The sequence below is a fragment of the Phalacrocorax carbo genome, chromosome 17 (genome assembly GCF_963921805.1).
Source record: "Phalacrocorax carbo chromosome 17, bPhaCar2.1, whole genome shotgun sequence".
In the NCBI taxonomy this organism is placed as follows: Eukaryota; Metazoa; Chordata; class Aves; order Suliformes; family Phalacrocoracidae; genus Phalacrocorax; species Phalacrocorax carbo.
The window spans coordinates 2,862,516-2,885,670 of NC_087529.1; the positions used below are offsets into that span (position 1 = coordinate 2,862,516).

At 42.7% G+C, this 23,155-nt stretch overlaps 2 protein-coding genes across 6 annotated transcripts in view; one reads left to right on the plus strand and one right to left on the minus strand.

Moving 5' to 3' along the window:
- Positions 1 to 14,317, minus strand: part of NCOR1 (nuclear receptor corepressor 1) — a 73,167-nt gene extending 58,850 nt beyond the window's left edge. For 2 of the 5 annotated variants that reach the window (XM_064467937.1, XM_064467934.1), the window contains exon 1: positions 14,164 to 14,288. The gene's annotated coding sequence lies outside the window, so the exon portion shown is untranslated. Of the gene's footprint in view, positions 1 to 13,402; positions 13,493 to 14,163 lie in introns of all 5 variants that reach the window. The other 3 variants (XM_064467935.1, XM_064467936.1, XM_064467938.1) reach the window with 3 other exon arrangements.
- Positions 14,318 to 15,859: 1,542 nt separating this feature from the next.
- PIGL (phosphatidylinositol glycan anchor biosynthesis class L) overlaps positions 15,860 to 23,155 on the plus strand; it is a 62,874-nt gene continuing 55,578 nt past the window's right edge. Inside the window, exons 1-2 of the mRNA XM_064467951.1 lie at positions 15,860 to 16,465; positions 20,921 to 21,020. Of these exons, the coding sequence (XP_064324021.1) occupies positions 16,189 to 16,465; positions 20,921 to 21,020 (377 nt within the window). The 5' untranslated portion in view covers positions 15,860 to 16,188. The remainder of the gene's footprint in view (positions 16,466 to 20,920; positions 21,021 to 23,155) is intronic.

Sequence of the window (23,155 nt, forward strand, 5' to 3'; positions counted from 1 at the left end):
ATACATTACAGCCATAGTCACCTAAGCAAAACAACCATTACCAGTAAAAGCTTTTTCCTGATGTATTTATTTAATAGGTTACTCTATCTGAAACATGTTAACAGGCCTTAAATGGGCTCAAAATGAGACATGTCAGCATTGTCTACACAAAGATTTGAGGATTATATTGTCGGAATACATCATTTTACCAGTTACCAGTTGAATTAGGAAGGCTTTAAAAGAAAAGTAGGTCACTTTAAATAGATGTTAAAGAGGTTATAATAGTCTATGGATGGACTCTTTATTTACAGTAAATTCCCGTAGTACACCCTGAAGTTCACTTTTGTTTCTTCTACAGAGTTTTTTGATTCTGTGAACTGTTTCTTACTTTCAGATTCAGGTAGTCTTAGGGCTGCTTTACTTAATGCCACCTACAGTTCACTAAACCACAGAGTATTACTCGGGCCCTAAAACACTATTACTGCCTAACAGCAGCTTTACAGAAGGACTTAGTTAAAAAAAGGCAGTCACAAAGGGAAAAAACCAAAACCAAACCCAACACTACTTCAATTGACAACATAGTTTGTCTCATATGGGATGCCAGAAACGGAATATACTATGAAGCCTTACAACAATCCTGCTTAGCTGACATCTGATGACTACTTTGCCTCCATTGTATTCTCCAGCTACAGATTAACAGTGAGCACTGAAGCGCACACTGATCTGGGGAAGATTTTAAATACTGAAAAAATCCAGACAAGTACACTAACAAGGTCCGAGCATCTGTGAACCTGTGTATAGTTTCAGCTGCTGAAGATAAGAAGCCATTGATTAAACACTGTGCCTGTCAGTGATTTGAGCAGGTGAGTTATGGCTCTAACCAAAAGAGCAGGACATATATATTTCCTAAACACAAGATACTTCTCTCCGATAGCTCAAAAGATGTAACCATTGGAGCCTATGTATTAAATACAGAATTCTATCAGACCTGTAGCCAATTCTCAACCTCTGGTCCAGAGCCTAGCAGACATATCAGACCTTCAAATAAAGTAACTGCTGATCCCTGCCTAGATGGCTTCATTTCAAAGTGCATTAATCTGCAGCCTTTCACAAACATCACATGTAAAGTTATACTTCTGAACTGCATTTTCCATTAACAGTCAATAGACAAAATCAGCTCAGGAAAGGATCAGACACAGCAAGCTACACAAACAGATCTTAAAGTTCATCTGAAATATTTTATCATTCCTGTTCTGTTTAGGGGTTTTTTTTGCCCCCAACTCTCCACCAAACAAGGAACGCTTAACATGTTGGACTATCAGATAATGAGGCAAATTTACATTTACCTCTTAAACCTGATTTTCAGATATGAAACATTAAAGAAAAAAAACTAGTTTCTCTTTCAAAGCAATACTACAGATCACTAGTTGTGTGCTTTATAGTACCTATGTATCTATTATAATACCTATAATTCATATCCAAGTGACAAGTTCTAACATAGAATTCTTCACCATTAACATTTATTACACTTCATCATTCATCCTGCATTCATTAGAGTACATCTTTACCAACTATGTGATGGTCTAATAGGTCTGAGTCATATGTACTCCATTTAATCAAGAAACAGTGTCAGAAAGCAAGCAGTTTTAGCTAATATACACTGTGAGACTTAGCTGCAAGCTATAGTACCTGAACACTCAAAGGTATTCCTAAGTCCAAGCTACAGCAAAAAAACCATTTGACTTTTCTCTCTCAACTTCCATGCCACTCCATGTAAAACTGCAGCACGTGGCTAACTGTCAGCTCAACCAAACGTTCACTAATGTGATAAGTACTCCCATTTATTATTAAATGGACAACTGGCTTCACGGTATAAGGATGCCCAGACAATCTGAGGTTACAGAAGTACAAATCTTAGTTTACTGAATTGCTGATGCCCTAACTTGTGCCACCTCACTGGCTCCATATGCAGTCTCCATAAACATGTGGAATATGACTAACCGGACTTGTACATCTGCTACACCTTAAAAACCTTATCCCTCACTAAAGACAGCAATACTGGATCCAATCAAAGCTCCTTTAGGCCAGTGTGCTGTGAGTGACAGCAGCCAGCAGCAGGCATTGAGGGAGCACATACCAGTACTTTCCCAACAAACTCCAGCCTGCTAGTGGCTCCTGGAGATGCAGCCTTTGGCTCAGGGATTCCTTGAGTAAGAGCCTTTCTGTTCCAGATTTCTTTATGGCCTTTTCTTCCATCGGTTTGTCCAGCTGTTTTCTGAACTACTTAGTATAAGCGCTCAGCATTCACAACTGCTTTTTGCAAGAAACTCTACAGTTTAGTGGCACTTCGCATGAGAAACCAACCGCTTTTGTTCTCTCTGGACCACTACCTTCCTTTGATATCTCTAGTTTTCACATTGGAACAGACCAAATATCTATTTCACTCTTTTTTTTTCCCTATTGCACATGTGATTCTGTAGACTTCTATCATATCCCTTCAGCCATACCTTTTCTATGCTGAAGAATCCTTGGCTGTTCCTTGTCAACCACTTCCAAACCTTCTCTAGTTCTGTGATGCCCATTCTGAGGCACAGGGAGCCAGAAACGTACACCAGATTCTGGGGAAATATTGATAAATGCTCATCCTGTTCTTATTCTCTTCCCTGACATGCTGACCACAGTCAGGTAGATCTGGAGAATCTGGGGATGCACAGGGGATCAGGAGAGCAACCACTTGAAAAATCACACACAGACATAGGCCAGTTGCTGCATCAGTCAAGGTCTTTTCTAGTTTCTCTCCATCAATTTACATCTTCTCCTTATTTTTTCAATATTCAATCAAACCGCAAGTTTTTCATTAACCTAAATACAGAAAGTTCAACCCACACTCACTTTGTATGATGCTATAAAGGCTACTTCTCCATTCACAAGAACTTTAGTGTAGAGATTGTTACGTTTGTCTTAGGACTGTTGGTGCTGAAATCTTCATTGATATAAGAACCTTTCACAACCAACAGCAAAGAGAGGTCCTGACCATCTCTCCAGATTCTGCAATAGATGCGGAAACATGAGGAGGAGGAGGGCATGGCGCACAAGCACGAACATCCTTCACCCATCCAGCAATGATAAGGCAAACCCTATACCTTGTAACCTACAAGTTTTACATAATACATATGAAGACATTCATCTTAACGGCCTTCCTACTGAGAATTGCAAGTATGACCTTCTTTGTAGCACCACAATAATAAAAAAAAGTGAAACAGAAAAGCTGCCAACAGAAGAAGTCAACAGAAACACCATCAGGGGTTATTATTGTGTTCAATAAGAGAGGTGGGCAGCAAAGAGAGGAAAAAAAGAAAAAATGAAGTTGTCAATGGTGGGGGTGCATACTTCTTCCTCCCTGAGGGAACTGACACAACAGGAGGAAGAGATATGGGCAGTAACAGCAGAGGAAAATACATGGTTACATATTGGCAATTACAACGTGGGGAGGGAGCTAAAGGATGGGGATTCTGCATAGGACCTCATTTCTTTCAAGACAAATTCAACACTGTAGTACAACATGCAAAATTACATTGAAGTACAATATTCCCTCCCTCTAAGCCTCCTCTCCTTGTTACAGACATCCATATGTGCCTGCACACTCCCCTAATTTGATCTCTCCACACGCCCTGCAGACCCCATCTTATCTCCCAGTCTCCTACAGCACGAGCTTGTCTACACTCTCTCCTATACTGGGGGGGAAGTTTCACCAACATTTGCCTATAGAAGTGCAACCAATTCTGCCTATCTCTCCCTGTCTTACTACCTTAATTCTGCAACTGTGCATGTAAGTACTTGACTTCAACTCTGATTTCTCTGGAGGCAACCTTGTAACCTTTAATCTAAAAGCATCTGCCTCCCTCTTCAGCATCTACGTGCACGTATCCCGCGACACAGATTATTCTTCATCAACCTATTTCTTGGTTGGTGAGGGCAATGCTAGCTTCCTGCTCACCAAGTTCCATACGTTCAGATTACGTTTAAATACTGCAGTCTTTTTGCATAAAATGTAACTGTGTGTGTAGACTGTAAACAATCGCATCCGGGCGTTCCTCACTGCTGTATCCTTCCATTAGTCATGACAAACTCCGTCTAGCTCCTTTCAAATCCAGTCAGAATCCTCCTTTAAAGCTCCTCGCTGTTAACTCTCTCTGCCTCACCAATCCTTCCACGGGTTCCCTCTTCTCTGCCAGAACAGAGGCTGCTCATGTTCATTTTCAGCACCCTTGACAAAGTACGATACAAGAGGTCAACTTCTAGCTCCGCTCAATGACAGCAAGGTTCTGTTTTTCAGCCAACTATTTTCATACCTTTTCATGTTATTCTGCGAATTTCAGAGATTTCTCATATAAACATTTGTAAGAGCTGTTAAGACACTTTGGAATTCTGCCTTAAATGTCTCACAAAGATAAAGTTAGGTCGTGAATACTTTCATACAGCTGCCAACCAAGCTGGCAAATTGTCTGTCTCGCTGAACACTGACAATTAGAAGGGGCAAAAAGAAATATATCTTGTTTTGTACTTCAGAACCCAGTGCATTCTGCAATAGTGACCCGCTTCACTGACACTCCCAGACTCCGTGGTAAACCATAAGGGATGGGGAAACCCAAAAGTGTTAAAAGAATAATATTTTTAAAAATAATTTAAAAATACATGAGAAATAGGAGCAAAGAGTCAAGAAAGAAACTGTTAAGTCTGAAGATACCTAGCTGAGAAAAGCAGTGGCAAGGGCAACAGTTTCAGGAACTGTGAAGAGCTACTCAGCCCTGTGCTAATTTGAGCTTCTCAGGCAAGGAAATGATTTAACAATGTTTATTTCTAAAGGTATGACAATATTTTTCTCTTCGGCCGGCTCCAACTACTGAACAGATCCAAGTCAGGCCTCCCCTTAAAAGCTACTGTTCGCACTTACGTTTGTCATACGCAGAGAATTTTGCGTAAGTTACAAATCATTTCGGACTGGGTAGTATATTGGCAACAGTCATAGCATAATTTCAGATTTGGTTTCTATGAGGCAATACTAATTTGAACAATCTCTCTTGATCTCCAGATCTCAAAATGCTTCAGAAAGAAGCAGAAGTACCTACTATCTTCAGTATACACACGGGAAAATGAGTCACAGAAAGGTTAAGAAATCTCTCAAAGACTACCCAGGAAACAGTCAATGACTGATTCAGAAATAAGACTCAAGTCTTGCAGCACGTTAAGCAGGCAAAGCTAGCACTGCCCGAGAAAAGCAGTTCTTCACTTGGGAAAATACAGCAGGTTAAAAACTGTGACTATTTTTAGCAGGCCAGTTCCCCAAAACCGTTCGACACACGGCCACACATATGTTTACGCCAGCAGAAGGGAAGGGGTCAAGAGGGCAGAAGGACGGCGGAGTCACCTACTCCCTGTTTGTGGAACCACAGCCCTGCTTGCTGGAATCCCCTGTCTCCTACTCTCACATTCACCTTCACGGATAAGAGACCGGTCTCATGGGTAGAATAAATTTTTCTTCACATATATGAAACAAGCTAACACTTTTGCATTTAGAGTAATTTTCATGCCATCTTGAAGTACTTAACCAACATTTGCTAATTAAATTTCACATCCTTTTGGGAGTTTTCCTCATCTTGTTTTTGAGCAAACTAAGTGTGATATAAAGAGTGCAAAGAATTAGATTACAGTCTTATACGGCTTAAACAGAGTTGAGGGATTTTGTTTTTAAATCAGCAGCCTTAGTAAATTGAGCTCTGATGTAACTAAACTATGGCAGAACAAGGAAGGCTCTGCCTTACACAGGGTATCTACAATGAACTGCAAAATTAATTCAGGGATATTATTCGAAGTTTACTCTGGTGAGAAAATGAAGAGTGAAGGGATTGTTTCAGCAGTGGTTAGAAAGGCTTTATCCAAAGCACGATAACAATACTTGTGAATAATTCTTTCTGGGATTTCACTTCATAAAAAGGTAATGAAACAATCTCATGGAAAAAAAACCAAACCAAAACAGGCCACATTTAAGGACCAAGCTATCAAACCACAGAAACTAGATTTCATGAATGACGGACCTGTGTCTGGACCTTCCAGACACAATGCTCTGACTCCTATACAATAACACAAAAGCACAAGTTGAGATTCATGTAAGTAAAACCCATCAAGTATATTGCTAGATGTGCAAAACACATCTTCCTAGTAGCATTTTTATTTTGTCAGGGAATCATAAATCTGTTCAAACACTCAAGGAAAAACATCAAATTTGCATCTTGGGGATATGCCACAGACAAGAATGTATATGTATAACATGTACGTTCCCGACAGATTTCTAAAAATAGCTTAATGGGCCCAACCTCCACATAAAAAGTTATTTACTCAAACTAACAGACACAGTAAAAGGCTAAGTATTACTTACCACCTAAAACTCCAATGCTCAGAACATTAACGGTACCGTTATAAGTAGGACTGACTGAGTGGTCTAAAAGTCTTAACTAAAAAACAAACACTTCAAGAGCAGTTATTGGTCCTTCAGTCACTGCTGTAATGTCCAATTATCAGCACAGTCATACGACAGTTATTCAGAAAAACAACAATGAAAAAATTTAGTGATAAAGAAAGAAGTTTGGGGTCAAACTGATCTATGTTAACACTTCAAGTCTGATGATAAGAAGATCTGCAAAGTATTGTGGAATGGGATGGGATGGTAAGTGAGAAAATTAGCTACAGGACCATTAGACAGGACAGTCCTAAAAGACACAGGGTTTTCATTCAAGAACCTACTAGAAGGTTAATGCCTGAGCAGATTTAAGATAATTTTGTGCTTTAAAACAAGACCTGAAGGAAATGTATTCCAGCTACAATATCCAAGCTTACATGTGTGCTTCTAAGTATGAAAATCTGTTGGGCATGCCCCCAAAAGATGAAAGATTCTTTGCATGCTACGAGCAAAAAATGTTAATAGGTCAACACAGAAATTAAAGACAATTTAGGTAAAGGCTATTTAAACACGTTCCAGAATACTGTGCTTCCCATTTTTGCAGAGCACAGACATCATCCTTAAAGCTCAGGACCTCTTACACAGTTTCTTTAATCTTTTTCCACTCAGTTTTATGTTGCAGAACACTCTTGTAGAGAAGCTTGTAATGAAAGCATATGGGCATACGCTATTAGAATGAATAGAAACAATGAACATATTTTCTCCAAGTATTTTTTCCATAACAATTCCGCCTGTGCAAATCCCTTTTATTCTTCTGTGACAGACATTTGAAATATATCATAAATTCTTGAGAACTTTAATCTCATGTGGTTGCACTCCCTCTACTCACAAGGTCATTGACGTAAAAATTGCTATTTCTATCCCTGCTAGAAAAACAGTAAGAAAAATTAACATCTCTAAGGCTGTGTTTTACTAGCAACACTAAGTAACATTCTCTCCATTAATTATTAACATCATATGAATCAAGCCATAAATACAGCAATGGGGTATCTGAAAAAAAGATGCTAAGAAAACCCAAACATCTGAATGTGATCCTTCTCATACTCTGAAATTTCCACTAGCGTACAACATCGTCTTACTTCTGAATGTCCAAAGCATTAACTCACAATTATGCTATACGGTGTCTGATTCATATTCTGCGTGACATGGAAGCACGGTATACTTTAATTTAGCCAATTACAGAAGTGACAGAAGTCAAGGAGCATTACAACAGTCAATTCAAAATGTCACATTTACTCTATACTAGCACGACTTTTCCATCTGCATCAAGACAGCTAAAAAATTAAAATACGATTTTTATACTTCAAATTTTAATAGAAAAAGATTTTCCATTAAGAGACTACCAACTCCTTATGCACTTAAGTAATAGCTTTTGGAACATTAAATAAATATTAATAGAGTACTTAAAAATTATTTATTGCCATTCCAAAAGGTTATTATTGGTTGCATATTTGCATATGCAATTTACAACCAAACTGTTGCCAAATCACAGGATCACACTGTTATACTTCATCTTTAAATAACAGTTTCTCTCCTGCTAGGTAACTACAAATACAAATAGAATTTGTGCTCTACCAAAATGGGGTCGATCAAATTCAGCTGACAAGATACTCTTCTCCAGGAAATTCTATTTTAATCTCTCTTGTAATTTATGAGCTTAAAGAAAAGTTGGTAATGTATGATATCAAGACCCAGGCTATACACAACCTTATCATATTATATGGGGGATCGTAACAGCAAAAACTAAGATTGTGTTAACATCTTAGGAAGTTTCTAATCAGGTATCCACTTGCCTCACAAAAAAAAAAAAAAGGGGTGCTGAGTGCACACATTTCAAATAAAAATACCTATTTTCAGTATCTACTCACCAGTTAACACACCGGGGTACAGGGAATACTCGAGGGAAGAAACCACCTCTTCTGAATTTTATCAAGGAATAGCACTTACTCGCTGTGACGGAGCCTATCCAGCTCTCTTCTGCCAAGGAGGGTCACAGTAACACCAAAACTATCCAGAAGAGGTAGGAGGAAGTCCATTCAGAAATGGAAATGAAGGGTGTAGACATTTCCTTCACTAAAAGTACCACTGAACTGTGGTTTAAACCAAAGAAGGGTAAAAACCTTACAAGGTGTTTCGGTTTTGAAAGTATATCATAGAAAAGCTTGTATTCTCAAGACATTTAAAACATATTTTGGCTTTCCTAGCAACACCAGATTCTCATACCTGGCTGTTCCAAGAAAGCAAACAGCATGCAGTTAAAGTACACCACAAACATTTTCATGACCCAGCGACCAGAAACCAACCAAACCGAACATCCAAGGCAAACCCTACAAAGTGAGAACAGTGAACAGATACGGTCTCTCATTCACAAGGGGAGACAGCTTTTTTCCCCCTCCCCGAGATAACTGCAGCAGTTCCCAAACTGCAGACATCTACCTTTCCTCTCAAAAGAGGCCCCCATCCCTGCCACAGGGGTAACCCAGCTGATTGTGAAACATCAACTGAAGCATTCAAACTTCACCCACAAAACTATAAGGTGAAACAGAAACCAACCCAAGCATCCTCCAACGTACCAGTCTGTAGCAGCAGTAAGAACTACAACAACCTTCCTTTGCAAGTCACCCTCACTCATGAGTCAGTGCCCAGCAACTCAATGTTTACTCAAATTCACCTACTTCCTCCGAGTTCAGCTATGATTTAGAAATAACCATGATGATCTCAAACTTCATACATATCACACAAGATGCATAAAATATTCTTTCAAAACAACAATTTTTGCTCCTCCATCTTGGACTGAAAGCACAGGCACTTTAAAAACAGCTACTGCACATGAATTTATTCTTCCACCATTAAACCATCTGCAGCTAAAACTGCTTTTGACATCATCTAACGTGCAAGAAATTATGTGGTCACAGTTTTAAGTTTCCAGCCTCTCCCTGTAGTTCATTCATTATCAAAAGCATATCTGTAGTGGCAGCTTTTTAAAGCAGCTCTGGTTTGGAAAAGGAAATGTAACTTGACTCATCCATACCGACTAAACCCATAGCTCCGCAAACTATGATGTATTATAAGAGAAACCACATACTATAAAGAGGGGTTCGGGACAAACTAAGTATCAACCTCATCACTCTCCTCAGTTGACTGGCTTCAGATAAAATCAAGTTTAGATTTTAGTTAAAAATACAATAAGGTTAAAATAAGACTTTTTTTTTTTACTGTTCATAACAGCAATGCCTAGGTCTAATCAGATCCTCCACAGGAAATGCACAAGGGCCTTCTGGAAACAAAGTTTATTGTAACTACATTTATGATTAAGTTTGAGACATTCTACTTCACAGGGAATGCAACAATATATATAAAAATATAACTCTGATTGAGAAATGCACAGCAGCCTCTAGGTCACAGAAAAAGGCAAAGAATGGAAGACATCTTGAACTACAAATGTTATAAGTAAACCTTTTTATCTGGGAAAAAAAACAACAACCAGAAGTTCAAGGTTCTACATATGCATAAGTCTGAGCTTTGAGACCATAGTGAAACATCAGCACCTACACAAATAATGGCTATAATGGAACAGGTAAGTGACTGCATTTATTAAGGTTCCAAGAAAGCTAAATCATGAAATTACACTGATTTTGTGGGAGAATTCAAACCTTCCAGACACCCCTTCTCTGCCAATACAGCATTTCAGGTAGCATGAAAACAGAAACAAGGGTTGAAGAACATGAACCTGAGACAAAACTCTACAGTGGATAACCAAGAATATACAATTTTTTGATTTAAACTAATTCCTCTTCTTTATTTTTTTCCCCCCAAAACCACTATTAATGAGGTGAAGAGTACGGCTGAACTATAATAATATACCTATCTAGTTTGCTGAACAGCACTTGAACTTGTAATGAACTTACATGGGCTTAACTTTCTAACATTGACAAACGGGGCAGGAATCAGTAGGTTTCCACACTGATTTATATACACATTCATCAGACATCTTCCTTGAAACGCGAATGTATTTTAATCCATTTAGGAGAGCATCCGCTTCTCAAAGCGGCCCCAGGTTCTGCCCAGGAATCCCACCAGACGTTTCACGTAGAGCCTGTGGCCTGTGCCCTGCAGCCAGGGAACGCTACTGGGGCTGTTTTCAACTCTCGACGGGACAAGCGTGCCTCTGACTTCATGAGGACTACAAAGAGAATTAACCAAATGCACTTTCCCTGCAGCACAGCATAAGGCACAACTGAATGTACGGCACAAGAGGAGCTATTAAAAGAGACATCATACTCTTTTAAGCGTATTTTATACTTTACCTCATCCTTTTTCATTTATAAGTGTTCTTTCCCTCGCCATCTTTGTGAATGTATTTTCATTTTCAGTTTTACCCAAGACTAGTCGCTTGACATGCACAGAGTTTTTAAGTCCTCGTCAAGAGTTTGTCCAGGTAATCTGTCTGCAAAAAAAATTCAGTTCTGAATTTTTTACTCCTAAGAGTTATGCACAATAGGATTTTTCAGAGACAGCTGGTGCACCTTGGTATCAATACAGCGTCTTAATTTTGCAATACCCTTTGTAATCATAAGCAGGTGAAGTCACTGACTTCAAAACCACAGAGACCAACATCCTCCTTAAGCCTGAAGAAAAAAATTGCATATCAAATAAGTCTGGGAGTGGCAATATTACATGAGTGGTTTAGATGTGAAGCTATTCAAGGACATTGAAATCTCTCATAGGATACTGGGAGGAAACATAGCTCCAAGGTAAGACTGGGCTTTCTGTATGCACCCAGCTCACTAAACTTAAGCCCCAGTAGGCCCAGGCTGCGGTAGTCATTTAACAGATGGTCGATAAACACTGAACTAGCACGGAAGAGGAAGGGAACATCACAAAACATCATTACTAGATGGAGAATCATTGAAGGAGAGCAAAACTAAAATGGAAAATATATACAGCATGTTCCTGGCTATTTGCATAATTTAGAAATAGCACAAAGCAAATATTTACAGACAGCAGTCCTGCATAGGTCTGAATTTTTATCTGGAATATTTGCAGTAGAGAGAGCACGTAACACATTCAGTTAATAGCTTGTCCTCTGAAACACTGATTCAGATTTGACTAAAGAACATAAATGACTTGAAGAGTCCAAGACCAGCATCCAGGAAATGTTTGTTTGCATTATGAAACCACTGTCTGGTTACCAGTCTGTTCTCAAGATTGTGCTGTGTTGCAGTGCACCTGCATGAGGCATGGTTCCCTTTCAGCTTAAACAGTTGGTAAAATCTTAAATTTAAGTAGCTACGCACACTGAGTAGTACTACTCTGAGTAGTACTTCAGATCGTGCAAGAAAACCTTCATTAAAACTATTTTCTAGACAAGCATAAAACAATTCACCAAAACTTTGGCTGAGAGCTTTGAAAGCATATGTTAAATGCCAATATTATGAACATAATAAAGAAAAAAATATTTCTTCAATACAATAGACTTTTTCAGTTACTTTAATGCATTTAGCAGTAGTTGAAGCAAAGTCAGCTTCCCTGCCCTGTGAGCATCTCTCACTCATGCTATAACTGAAAAATGAAATAACTTAGAAGAAGGAGTCAGAGAACCAGAAGAACTGTGGAAGGGGACTAGAGGGGGGAAATTGAAAGGAAGCATTAGAGTCCATCCCTACTTTTACCACAGTTTTTGAGAGAGTTTTCTAGATCCCTTTAGATCACAATGAAAACATGTATGCCCAGAAAGAGCAACTAAAATGAATGGTTGTAGGAGATAAAGTGTATTTAAAATAAATCAGCAGCACAATGTAGAAAAGTGAATATGTTCCAATTTTGTGCATGTAATTTCAATCTGGAGAGTTACTTTTAATTGATTTGTACAATAACTAACAAGCTAGAGTGAAGTAACACTTCTGGAAGCAAACACTTTTTATATTGTCTTTGCACATTAAAAAAATGCACATTATAACTCTTAAAAAGAAGATTCAAAAATTATGCTCTTTCCCATTTCAGTAACAAGCTTAGGTATTTCAGTGACCAATATCAGACAGTATATTTCAAACAGGCAAATTGTACTGCACAGAACGCACAACAGAACTTTTTCCCTCAGCAGCCTATACCATATCACGCAGAAAAGCGATGTCAAGAAAAGATTAACCATGCTTTCGCAAAAAGGGTCACTGTAGTTGGCATGTTTCCCCTGAACTTTTGAATCCTTGGGATAAGCACGAAGGTCTTTCATCCCCCAACACAAGACACCAGATTTCAGCTAACTAGAAATCCACTTCAAATATTTCATACTTCCTTTCCAAATGTCAAGGTTGTTTAGTTAATCAGGAATAACAACATTCTGCAGAATAAAATTCCAGTGCAAAATTGCAACAGATCTGCACGGTCCTTATGTGCAGTGACACAACGTTATGTGTCCGCTTATTCAGGCACTTAAGCTGTGCCCATGGCCACCCTACTTAGCACAATAGTAATGTTTTTTATAATAGCACTGGGTTTTTTTCCCCCAAATCATACTGCCTATGATAAAAATCCCTGCCTGAGCTCTAGCAGTTCATAACTACAGTGCTACACCTAAAAATACTGCACAATACAGGAATGCTGCCATGAAACCAAGTATTCAGAACTAGACATCCCCTTCTCATTGTAACAGGTAATCATTTTTTTTATTCTTAGGTTACACCAGCATTTACAGTCACGAAAAGGTAACGCACTTGCTAAGACCGTATCTGTGAAACAAGAAGCAGCAGGTTTTGGACAACAATGGACTGTTCAGACTACATACTTACTTCCTCGAGCCTGCCTAACACTAACAGTCCATCTAGGAGCTTGTCTAACTGCAACCGACTTGACACCCACAGTTTTTCAGTATAGAAAAAAAATATCAGCAAGTACAAAGTTCTTTACCATCAAGTCAGAATAATTCTAGAAAAAAGCGACTTCCACTGTGCCCTCCAGCAGCCCAGGGATGACAGAAGCTGGGGATGTTTACAGGTCCTATATGAATAATTCAGCGTCAGCATCAGCAACAACTCCCCACCAGTGACAGCCTCAGCGTGGGGCTGGAGCAGGCGCACCTCCAAGCCGGGCTCCGAAAGCAGGACATCCTCGGGGACTAACGCGCTCCTGGCCGAGCGTCCTGGCCCATTCTGAAGAATAGCCCCTATTTTTTTATTTTTTTTAGGGGGGCGGGGTGTTAACTTGCACTTCTACCCACAGGACAGGGATGAACACCCAACACACCGATGCTCTGATATTTCTCCAAAAACTTGCCCTCAAGGGCCATCCCTCACGGCCACCCCCCGCCCCTCCGGACCTTCCCGCACACAAACAGCGTAAATGGAGAAAAAAAAAAAAGAAAAAAAACAAACCCAAAATAACCAAAAAAACCCGCAGGCACCCGGCACCCCCGGCCCACACCTGACTGCCCATCCCCGCCGGCTCCCCCGGGGACCCCCCCGGCTCCAGCACCCTCCCCCCGGGGACAAGAGCGGCTCTCTCCCCGGTGAGGGGGGAGGAGGAAGGGATGGCCGGGGCCCCCGCCTCTTCCCCCTCCTCCTCCTCCTCCTCCTCCTCCTCCTCCTCCTCACAGCGGAGGCGCTAGGCCCCGCTGCCCCCCCGGGCCGCGCCGCCCCCCCGCGCCGCCCCGCCGGGCCCCCCGCCCTTACCGACGGCGCGGCGCTGCGGCGGCCCGGGGCGGCAGGCTCTGGCGGGGCTGGACGATCGCAGCGTCTCACCTCAACCTCAGCGCCACCGCCACCGCCATCTTGCCTCCCCTCCCCCGGCTCGGGCGGCTCCACCCCCTCTCGCCAGGTCCTGGCAGATACGGAGCAAACGGCGCCGCGGCCGCTCGGTGGGTTTTAGCGGTCGCGGGGGCTCGCCCCATCCTCCCGCCATGCCGTTGTGCGATGCTGCCCAAGGCAGCGCCAGCCCCGCGAGAAGGCGCGGGCGGGCCCGATGGGGAGAGGGAGGGTTGCTATGCTCCTTCCAGGACCCGGTGCGGCGGGGAAGGGCTCCCTCCCCCTCCCCGCTGAGGAGGCTCGGGGCGGGGGGGGGGGGGGGGGGGGGGGCGCGGCCGCCATGAGGCGAGCGCGGGGCGCGGCGGCGCTGAGGGGAGCGGGTCTCCTCGCCACCGGCAGCTTCTGCCGGCTCTCCGGCGATGTTACTGACCGGAGGGGTGGTGGGAGCGCAGGAGAGCCCCCCCCCCCCCGGCGAATTGTGGTCGAATCGATATAAATTTATAATAATCGGTAACGGCCCCGCAGCGGGGCGCGGGGGGCGGCCGAATGGGGCCTTTGGAGCCGAACTGGGCCCTGAGCATCGCCCCGCCGTGGCCTTCCCGCCCCCCGTCAGGTTCCCGCCCTGTCACCGGCGCGTGCCCCTGCCTCCAGCCAGGAACGGCGGCTGGAAAACGAGGGAGAGGTTTAAAAGCTGAGATGTCTTTATTCCTCCCCCTGAGTGAGGAGGATGTATATTGTTCCCTGCTTTTTCAATAAGGTATTTCAGATCTGCATGGCGTTTTACCTGCAAATATGGAATTGCAGATGTGATAAGATCACATTATCAGGTTTACTCTGAGGGAAAAAAAAAAAAAGGTACCATTAGGCAAGATTAAATTATCGTTGTTACAATTTCCAATAAGTACAAAAAGTCGTACCCCACGTTTGTGGGATCAGCATCCACCCAATTGTTTATTCAGACCAATAAAGCAGGGGCTCACCCTGTGGCAAACATGATAACTTATAAAACGTGTATTGTACCAAGTATGTAGTTATTACAGTGGCCGAGTTCCACTGTTACGTGCTACGCTAAGGCGGCATGGTGTGTTGCTGAGGCGTCCGCAGCCTTTAATCCCGACGCGTGCCGATGACTACCCCTGTTCACTTGGAAGTTAAATTGTCTAAATAAAAATCTGTGAAGACAAGTCAGGCGTACACTTTGTGAGGTATTAGCTGCTCTTCAGATACCAAACTCTGACTTGCTTTCCTCATTTTATTCTTTAAATCTACCCAGCTAATGTCTCCACCACTGACCTAGCACGCTTGTCTTCCCTATTGGCTGTTTGTCTCAAAAAGCGAAGTTTCCAAGCCATGGTGTATCTGATTGCCTTTTTCATGTTTACTTTACTACTTCCTGTCCCCTTTCACTCTGCAACCTTCTCCAAGGGTTCACTTCACGTCTAAGATGTCCCCAAACGCGTTTTTTTTCCCCTTACAGATCCGCAGGTAGCAGAACGTGTCTGAAGAGAAGCGCCTCCTGCCCTGCTTTGGAGGTTTCCCTTAACCCGCGCCCCTTCCACAGCAGCACAGTGCAAGGATAAAAGGTACTACACTCTGAAAAACTCAGCTTTTGTCACTATTAGTTATTTATTTGTTAACGTCCCAGCAGGTCCGGCCGGTGCACTGCAGGACCAGGGCAGCCACTGACCCAGCGGGAGCGGCCCTCGCATAAACCCCGCCCGCGGGGCCCCGCTCCCCGCTGGGACCCGGCCAAGCGCGGGGAGGGCAGGGCGCCCGGCCGGTGTGCCCCTCCTCCCGGGCAGCCCTACAGAAGCAGAGCCGAGGCACGTTTCCGCGACAGCAGCCGGGCGGCCCCGCCTCGAGGCGGGGAAGTGAGGGGGGGGCCCTTTCGTGCCCCGGAACCTTTCCGCCACCCCTCCCGTTTCCCGCCGGAGCGGCGCGGCGGCGGTCGCTATGGCAGCGGGGCCGTGGGGCTGGGGGCCGGCGGCGCTGGCGCTGCTGCTCGCGCTGCTGCTCTCGCTGCTGCTCGGTGGCGCGCGCCGCCTGCGGCGCCGTTACGCGGCCGGCGGGGCTCGCGCCCCTCTGAAAGGGGAGGCGGCGGGGCGGGCGGTTGGCGCCCGCGTGCTGCTGGTGACGGCGCACCCTGATGACGAAGCGATGTTCTTCGCCCCCACGGTGCTGGGTTTGGGCCGGGCTGGCGCCCGCCCCGCCGTGCTGTGCTGCTCGGCAGGTGAGGCGGGGCGTGCCGGGAGCGGCGGGGCACCCGCCGCCGGAACCCCCGCAGGCCGGGCTTCCCGCCCGCCACCTCAGGGGGAGGTTGCCATGATGTCTTCCCACGTGTGTCCTCTCGCTGTGACGTCAGCCCCACGCTATGACGACGTGTCAGTGCATCGGCTGACGTCACGGTGGTGCCACACCATTATGGCATTGCTGTGCTGATCCTCAGGGTCCCCCACGACAGCTGTGAAACACCTGTGGGGGCGGAGGAGGCGCCGCGGCATCCACCTGCGGTTCAACGGCGTGGTTCCAGGTCGTGGCGTGCGGTTGTAGCAGCCTGTGAGCCCTGGTGAGCTGCCGTGCATGGGTGGCTTGGTCAGAGTGTTACTTTCTGTGGCGTTTCGGCAGCTGCCGTCAGTAGCAGAATCTCCCTCTGAATCCGAACCTTGCGTGGCGGTTTCACAATCCCACTCCTGTGGCAGCACCGAGGTACTTTCAAATGGTGCAGAAGCGTCAGGAAATTGTAAAAAGGTGCTGTTTAGCACTGCGTCTTGGCATTTCCTTATAATTCTGTCGTCTTGCTGAGGACTGGATGATCCAGTTTTAATGTCATAATGATACAATCGCTGTAACACATCTAAAAATTACAGTTGCATAACATTCCAATCGTGGAAAAACAGGCCTGAAAGGAACCCGAGGTTGTGTTGTCCATCAGTTGACCCAAAGACAGCATCAGTGTTTCTTCATTTGCTGCAGACAAATGTCTAGTTTGTTCTTCAGAACCTCCAGGGTGGTTCCTCAGCTTGTGTGGTCTGTGTCGGTGCTGCATTAGCTTTTCTTCAAATCACTTTTTCCCTGAATCACTGGTGCAGTTTAAGCTTGTTTGTTTATTTTTCCTATCTGCCATGAACATGGAAATCAGAGTATCCCTCTGAAGCAGCCTCTTACATATTGTAGGACTGTTATCTGTCTCTTCTGTCTTATCTTCTCCTGACTAAAAAACTCAATTTCTTGCAATCTTTACTCATAGATCATGTTTTCTAAACCTCTGGTGGTTGTCATCGCTCTTCTTAGGACTCTTCCAGTTGGTTCACATCTTTTTTGAAGTGCAGTGATCAAAAACTGGAAGCAGTGCTCCCGCTGAGGCATTTCTCAGATTATTACAGGCTCTGCTGTTTCTGAGGACAAGGATTTTTACAGCACGTGACGCTCTTTGTCTTGTGTTCTTGTGATCCAGACTTATCTTTCCCCTGCAGAACTGATACCTCATCAGTTATTACATTGTTCAGTTTTTTGTGTGTAAGAAACAAACTCATTTTAACTGATCTTTCAGACCATACTGCTGTACCAGAATCCATTCTTTTATGCTTGTTGAGAGGAGTATCTTAGGGTACAAACATTTCCACCTTACACTGGCAGCTGCTTACGTTTGGGAAAAGGGCCTTCTGTGGTTTGCAAAGCTCCAGCTAGCTCAGTGCCAACTTTTCTGTCCTTTGTTTTCAAAGCCTTGTGTCATAACAGGCCATCTAGGTGAGAAGACAGGGATTAAGTTATTGCTGAAGTCCGGAGGTGTAATGGCGCTGTACTGATCACTCTGTACCTCCCATTCAAGATTTAGTGCAGAGCTTTCAGTTGTCTTTGCTGAGGGACAAAGATCTGTGGATGCTGTTTGGCTTTTTCCTGGCTACGGAGAGATTACTGAAGTGCAACTCTGCCGTTTCAGTTTTGGCAACTAATATGCTCCTGCTATTAAAGAACTTTCCAAAGAAGTGTTGTGTTTCTGTTTAGTTTGTTAAATTGTCTTTTTTCTTTACCCCCAATTCAGTGACATAAAACATTCAGTGTGTTTGACACTGCCTTCTACATAGTCTCTTGCCTGTCTTTGTAACAGAACTAGCAGCCCATATAGCAGAGTGCATTCTCTGAGCTAATAGATTTTTCTGTGCCTCTTATTAGTCTTTTGGGCAATTCCGATGGTTCGTCCTCTCATTGTTTGTGTGATTGATGATGACAAGTGAGTTGATCAAAGACTCTGCAAATTGTAATACTGAGATAAAATCATTACTTAAAAACTGTTGTACTTACAGTTTTCAGATATCAATCAAAATGACTTAGAAATGAATTAGAATTACAGCACTGTGAAAAAGAAAACCAACCCAAAACAGTCTTTTCCACACCGAATAATCTTCAGCTGAAATAATAACTCAGTATAAACGTGCTTTGCTCTTGTAGTAGCTGATTCGCTGTTGTGAGTGCTTAATGGATAAGGTCCAGCAGCATCAGCTATTCAGCTGTTTTTGCTCTCAGTAGCTGCCCGTTTGTTCTTGTTAGCATTTATGTATTCCTGATGTCCTGACACATTTCTCAAGCTGTGGAACACGGATCCGTTCAGTAGAAGTTAGGTGTTTTGAGAACAGTGGTACTATCTGGGTAAAACATCACCTGCAGTCAGCTATTAAACTGCGTTGCAGCAAAAGATACGTTATCTTAAAACACTTGTGTTGTTAATGGCCTTGCAAAAAAATCAGTCTAAGTCCTGCTGCGCTCATGTAATCCATCCAGTGAAGGTGCACACTTAAATTCGTTTTGCTGAAGCTGGAATTTACAATCCAAGCTGCAGGCTACCACGCTGACGTGTTCCTCGGCAAACCCACAGATAATCATTGTCATAGTCCTCTAAAACCATTCACTCACAGTCTGCAAGAAGAGGTGGTGGGGTTTTTTTCTACTCTTTCCCTCTTTGAAAATTTTACGAGGCTTGTTAGTGATGGCTCAGATTGCAACACTGCTCAAGAGAAATTCTAGATTTAGATGACTCACACCCACAACAATAAAAAGTTCCAGTGTAATTCAAGACAGCTGACTACAGACTTGAACCATAGATTAATACTCAGCTGTTTTTTTGTGTTGTTTTTTTTTTTTCATTTTATTGCTTCAAAGTTAGAATTGGGTTGCAAGTACTGCCCTGCACAGGGCGACATTCTCGAAGGGACCATCGCCGCTCTGGCATGGACTTTGCATGGCTGATACCAAGAAAAAAATCAGGGAATATCACGGCAAGATGAGAAGAAAATAATTCAGTGAAGGGGAAGGCAGTGTTTTAAGATAATGGATTTGGTTTCTTTGCTAGCTTTTGGTCTCAGTCTGTTATAACTCTTCCCAAATGCCTTATCTAAATTAGGTTTTCTCTCTTCTTTTGGTTTTATAAGTTCTCTGCAATCTTGCCGTATTAGTTTCTGCCTGAATTACCTTGAGAGTGATGCAGACTTCTGAGAAATCTGTCTCAAACCACAGATTGTCATGATGGAATTCCTCATTTCTTCAAATCCTTTTAGTTCCATCACTGTATTCCATTTCAGTGTCCTGGTGTTATATGACAATTACTGCTCATTAGAAGTGGGCCAGAATATAGTATAAACTTCAGTCACTTGAGGAACACCATGGGACAGGCTCTCCATGTGTTATCTCAACAATTCTGTTCCAAGTACTCTGGACTTGCTGTTCAGCTTGGCTCTGTGGGCCTGTGCTGTCAAGAGTACAGGAGGGAGTTCACAGCAGCGTGTCTAATAGTGAAGGAGGAGTGACCCTTTGGCCCTTCCTAAGGAGATTAATCATTACTGATGTGTTGTGAATACTTGTTTTAAAAAAGTGGGACTAAGATCGCACTAATCTCTTTCATAGAGACAACCTGGAAGTTTGCCAGTGGTAACAACTTTTAGTCGCCTCACTGCAAAGGCGGTTTCTCCTGTGTTTATGAGAAGATCTTGCTCAATTGTTCTGTAGTATAACGGTGACTTCCATTCAGTAAACGTGTAAGCAGTTAGTCCGTGTGTACGCATATTAGAATACTCCCTTTTTTCCCCCGCAAAGCATGGTCAACCTATGGAATTCAACGAAAGACATATTAAATCTTGCTAAAAATCCAACAATGTTCAGAAGTGGATTAGGCATGTACCAAAAAAACACCCAAAAAGCCCAAACAAAAACCTCAGGAAAGCTAGAAATCGTGATGTTTCAAGGCATAAAACATTTGCTAATCAAATGGGTGGTTGGAAGCAGTTTCCCAAGCAGGTTATTCCAGAATGGTTATTTGGATGATCTCCTGTGTCTTTGGCAGAAACGTATAACTTTGGCCACTCTTAGGATGAGGGATACCGGACTGTTTGGGCCATGCGTGATTAGACATGGCAATTTCTGATGTCCCACCAAATAAGCTCATGAATGGCTGCAAACCACACTCAGTGCATAAACATGAGGAATGTAGGCAAGGTGGGCAGAACTTTGCCTTAGCATTTTACCCTGAGCTCAGGTAGAAGCTGTGGAGTTTGTCCCCTGCAATGTATCTGTTCCTCAAATGATGCCCTTTTATTTAATGTGTGAGGCTTAGTGCTTTGAGAAAGAAAAGGGGAATTAATTCCAAGCTAACCTAAACTAAGTTAGACAGTGTTGCTGTGTTTGCTATTTTCAGGAAATTATTACAATCAAGGAGAGACTCGTAAGAAAGAACTGGAACAGAGCTGTTTTCTTCTGGGGGTTCCTGCTTCCAACGTAACAGTCATTGATCACAGGTAACTGGTTTTCATTTATAGCATAATTTCATTGTGGTTTTTAAATAGGGGATGAAGTTCATTTTAAAGTTCAGTGAAAGCATACTGTGTCATTCTGAAAAGTTTTGAGTAATCTGAAGAAAAGGCCTTATTAGATATTTTTGTTAACCCTTAATGTAAATCTAATTAATGCAGAAGACAATTCAAGTGTAAAATGGGGATCACAATCCCTAGGTTAAGCTCTGTTGATACAGCATTTAGGATAATGATAACCGTCCTTGTTGGGGTCTGGCACAGTGCGTTTGGGCAGCCTGATCACATTCTGGTACACTTGTTGCAGCATTATACAATTGCGAATTCTCTGAATTGCAGGTTTGTCTTAGGCTACTCTTCCCAGGGTTAGTGTGGAATTCTGTTATATCGATGATCTGGTTTGTCCTGGGTAAAGGCAACAGTGAACTGCAGTATTAAAGACAGTCCATAATAACATGACAGTAAGATTCTTACAAATTAAGCCATGCAAGATTTCTGTTTTTCTAAGGTGTGATGTTGTTTTCTTTAGTCACGCATAGATACAAAGGCAGGTGATAAAATTGACAATTCTTTGTTTTGTGATCAGTTCAGGAACTCTCTTCTGGGAAGGTGATTTAACACTTCGAATCAGTGAAACTCAGAACTAACATTGTAAAGGCCTCTTAAATTGCCCAATCACTGTCTATCTGGGGTTGATACGAGCTGAACTAGATACCGATTGCTAGGAAACGCAGTACAAGTGGCTGTTTCAATTGTAAACAACTATCATACAATCCATAAAGAGTATTTTTGTTTATGAAGAAATAACTTTAATAGCAACATAATGATTTCAAGCCACGCCAAGTACAAAAGTCAGAGTTGAAAAAAAACTGGCTCCAGGCAGGCCCTTTTCCCATGAACATATTTTCCCTTAAGCTAAGGCAACAGAAACCACAGTCCAGAATATGAATCTTCTTGAGTTCTTTGCTTTTTTTAGCTTTAGGTTTCTCTCCAAGTTTTCAGCTCGCTTAGGAAAACAGCATAGGAGTTGTTTTTCCTTTGGAATGAAAAGAGATGTTTCCGTTCACTTCTCATGAACTGGTTTTGGATAACTTCAAGTTTTGTAGTACAATCATATGCCAATGCCCAAAACATTCTGGGGAGGGATAAGGAAAAAAGCTGCTAAGCTTTGCTAAGCGTAAAGTCTGCTCAGTGACCCATCTTTTGAAATTTATGCAGAGCCCAGAAGCCTGCTGGCCTTTCATCCTCTAACGCAATGTGAGGTTGGTTAGTATGTGATGCAAGCTTCCCGGACTGCTCGGTCATCCCCCGGAGCATGCAGACCAGAGGAGAGCTTTTTGCAAGTAATACTTTGGGTTGCTCTGTAGGAAGGTGAAGGCCGTTTCAGAGAAATAGCTTGGGTCGTGCCTCTTTGTTGCTTTCATTACTAGTATTACATATATTTGTGTAAATAATGACAATACATGATTTCCCTCAGTGAATGCAGCGCCTGAAAAGACAAATCCATCCCATTGCCCTGAGCTTATGGGCACAGACCAGAATGTGCAATATTGTTCTAAGAAACAGGTTTAGATTTGAGGTCTTCATCTCTGAGGTTAGATTGCTATGAGATAACCATCAAATCGTCTAACTTTGTTGTGCATTTAGGGAGTGAACTGAAGTTCTTGCTGAATTTTGCTCAGAGCTTGTTTACACAGTGAAGTTAAGTGTGTTTACAGTGCATTATTTACTCTGCAATAACTCACCATGTGGATGCTCTTTATGAAAACATCTGTGGATCAGGTGTTAGCAAAATGGTAGGGGATCAGGAGTAATTTCTGGATGACACTGAATCTTTAGAATAGCTAATTATTAGATTACTGGTTTCCAGTGGTTTAGACAAAGCACTGGGACTCAGGCTTCTCGAAATTTATTGAAAGTCGTCGATTCCTTAAGGTCAGTAGCTTTCCTATGCCTCAGTTATGACTTCTGTAATTTACAGACTATATAGAAATACTTGTCAGTGTGGCATGATATGAAACTTGCTAAATAAATAAATTATCTACCGCTAGATTTCCATGTAAAATCTTGCCTACAGAATACGGTTCAGGAGGCTGTTCCTCTTTAGCATTTTGTCTTCCGTA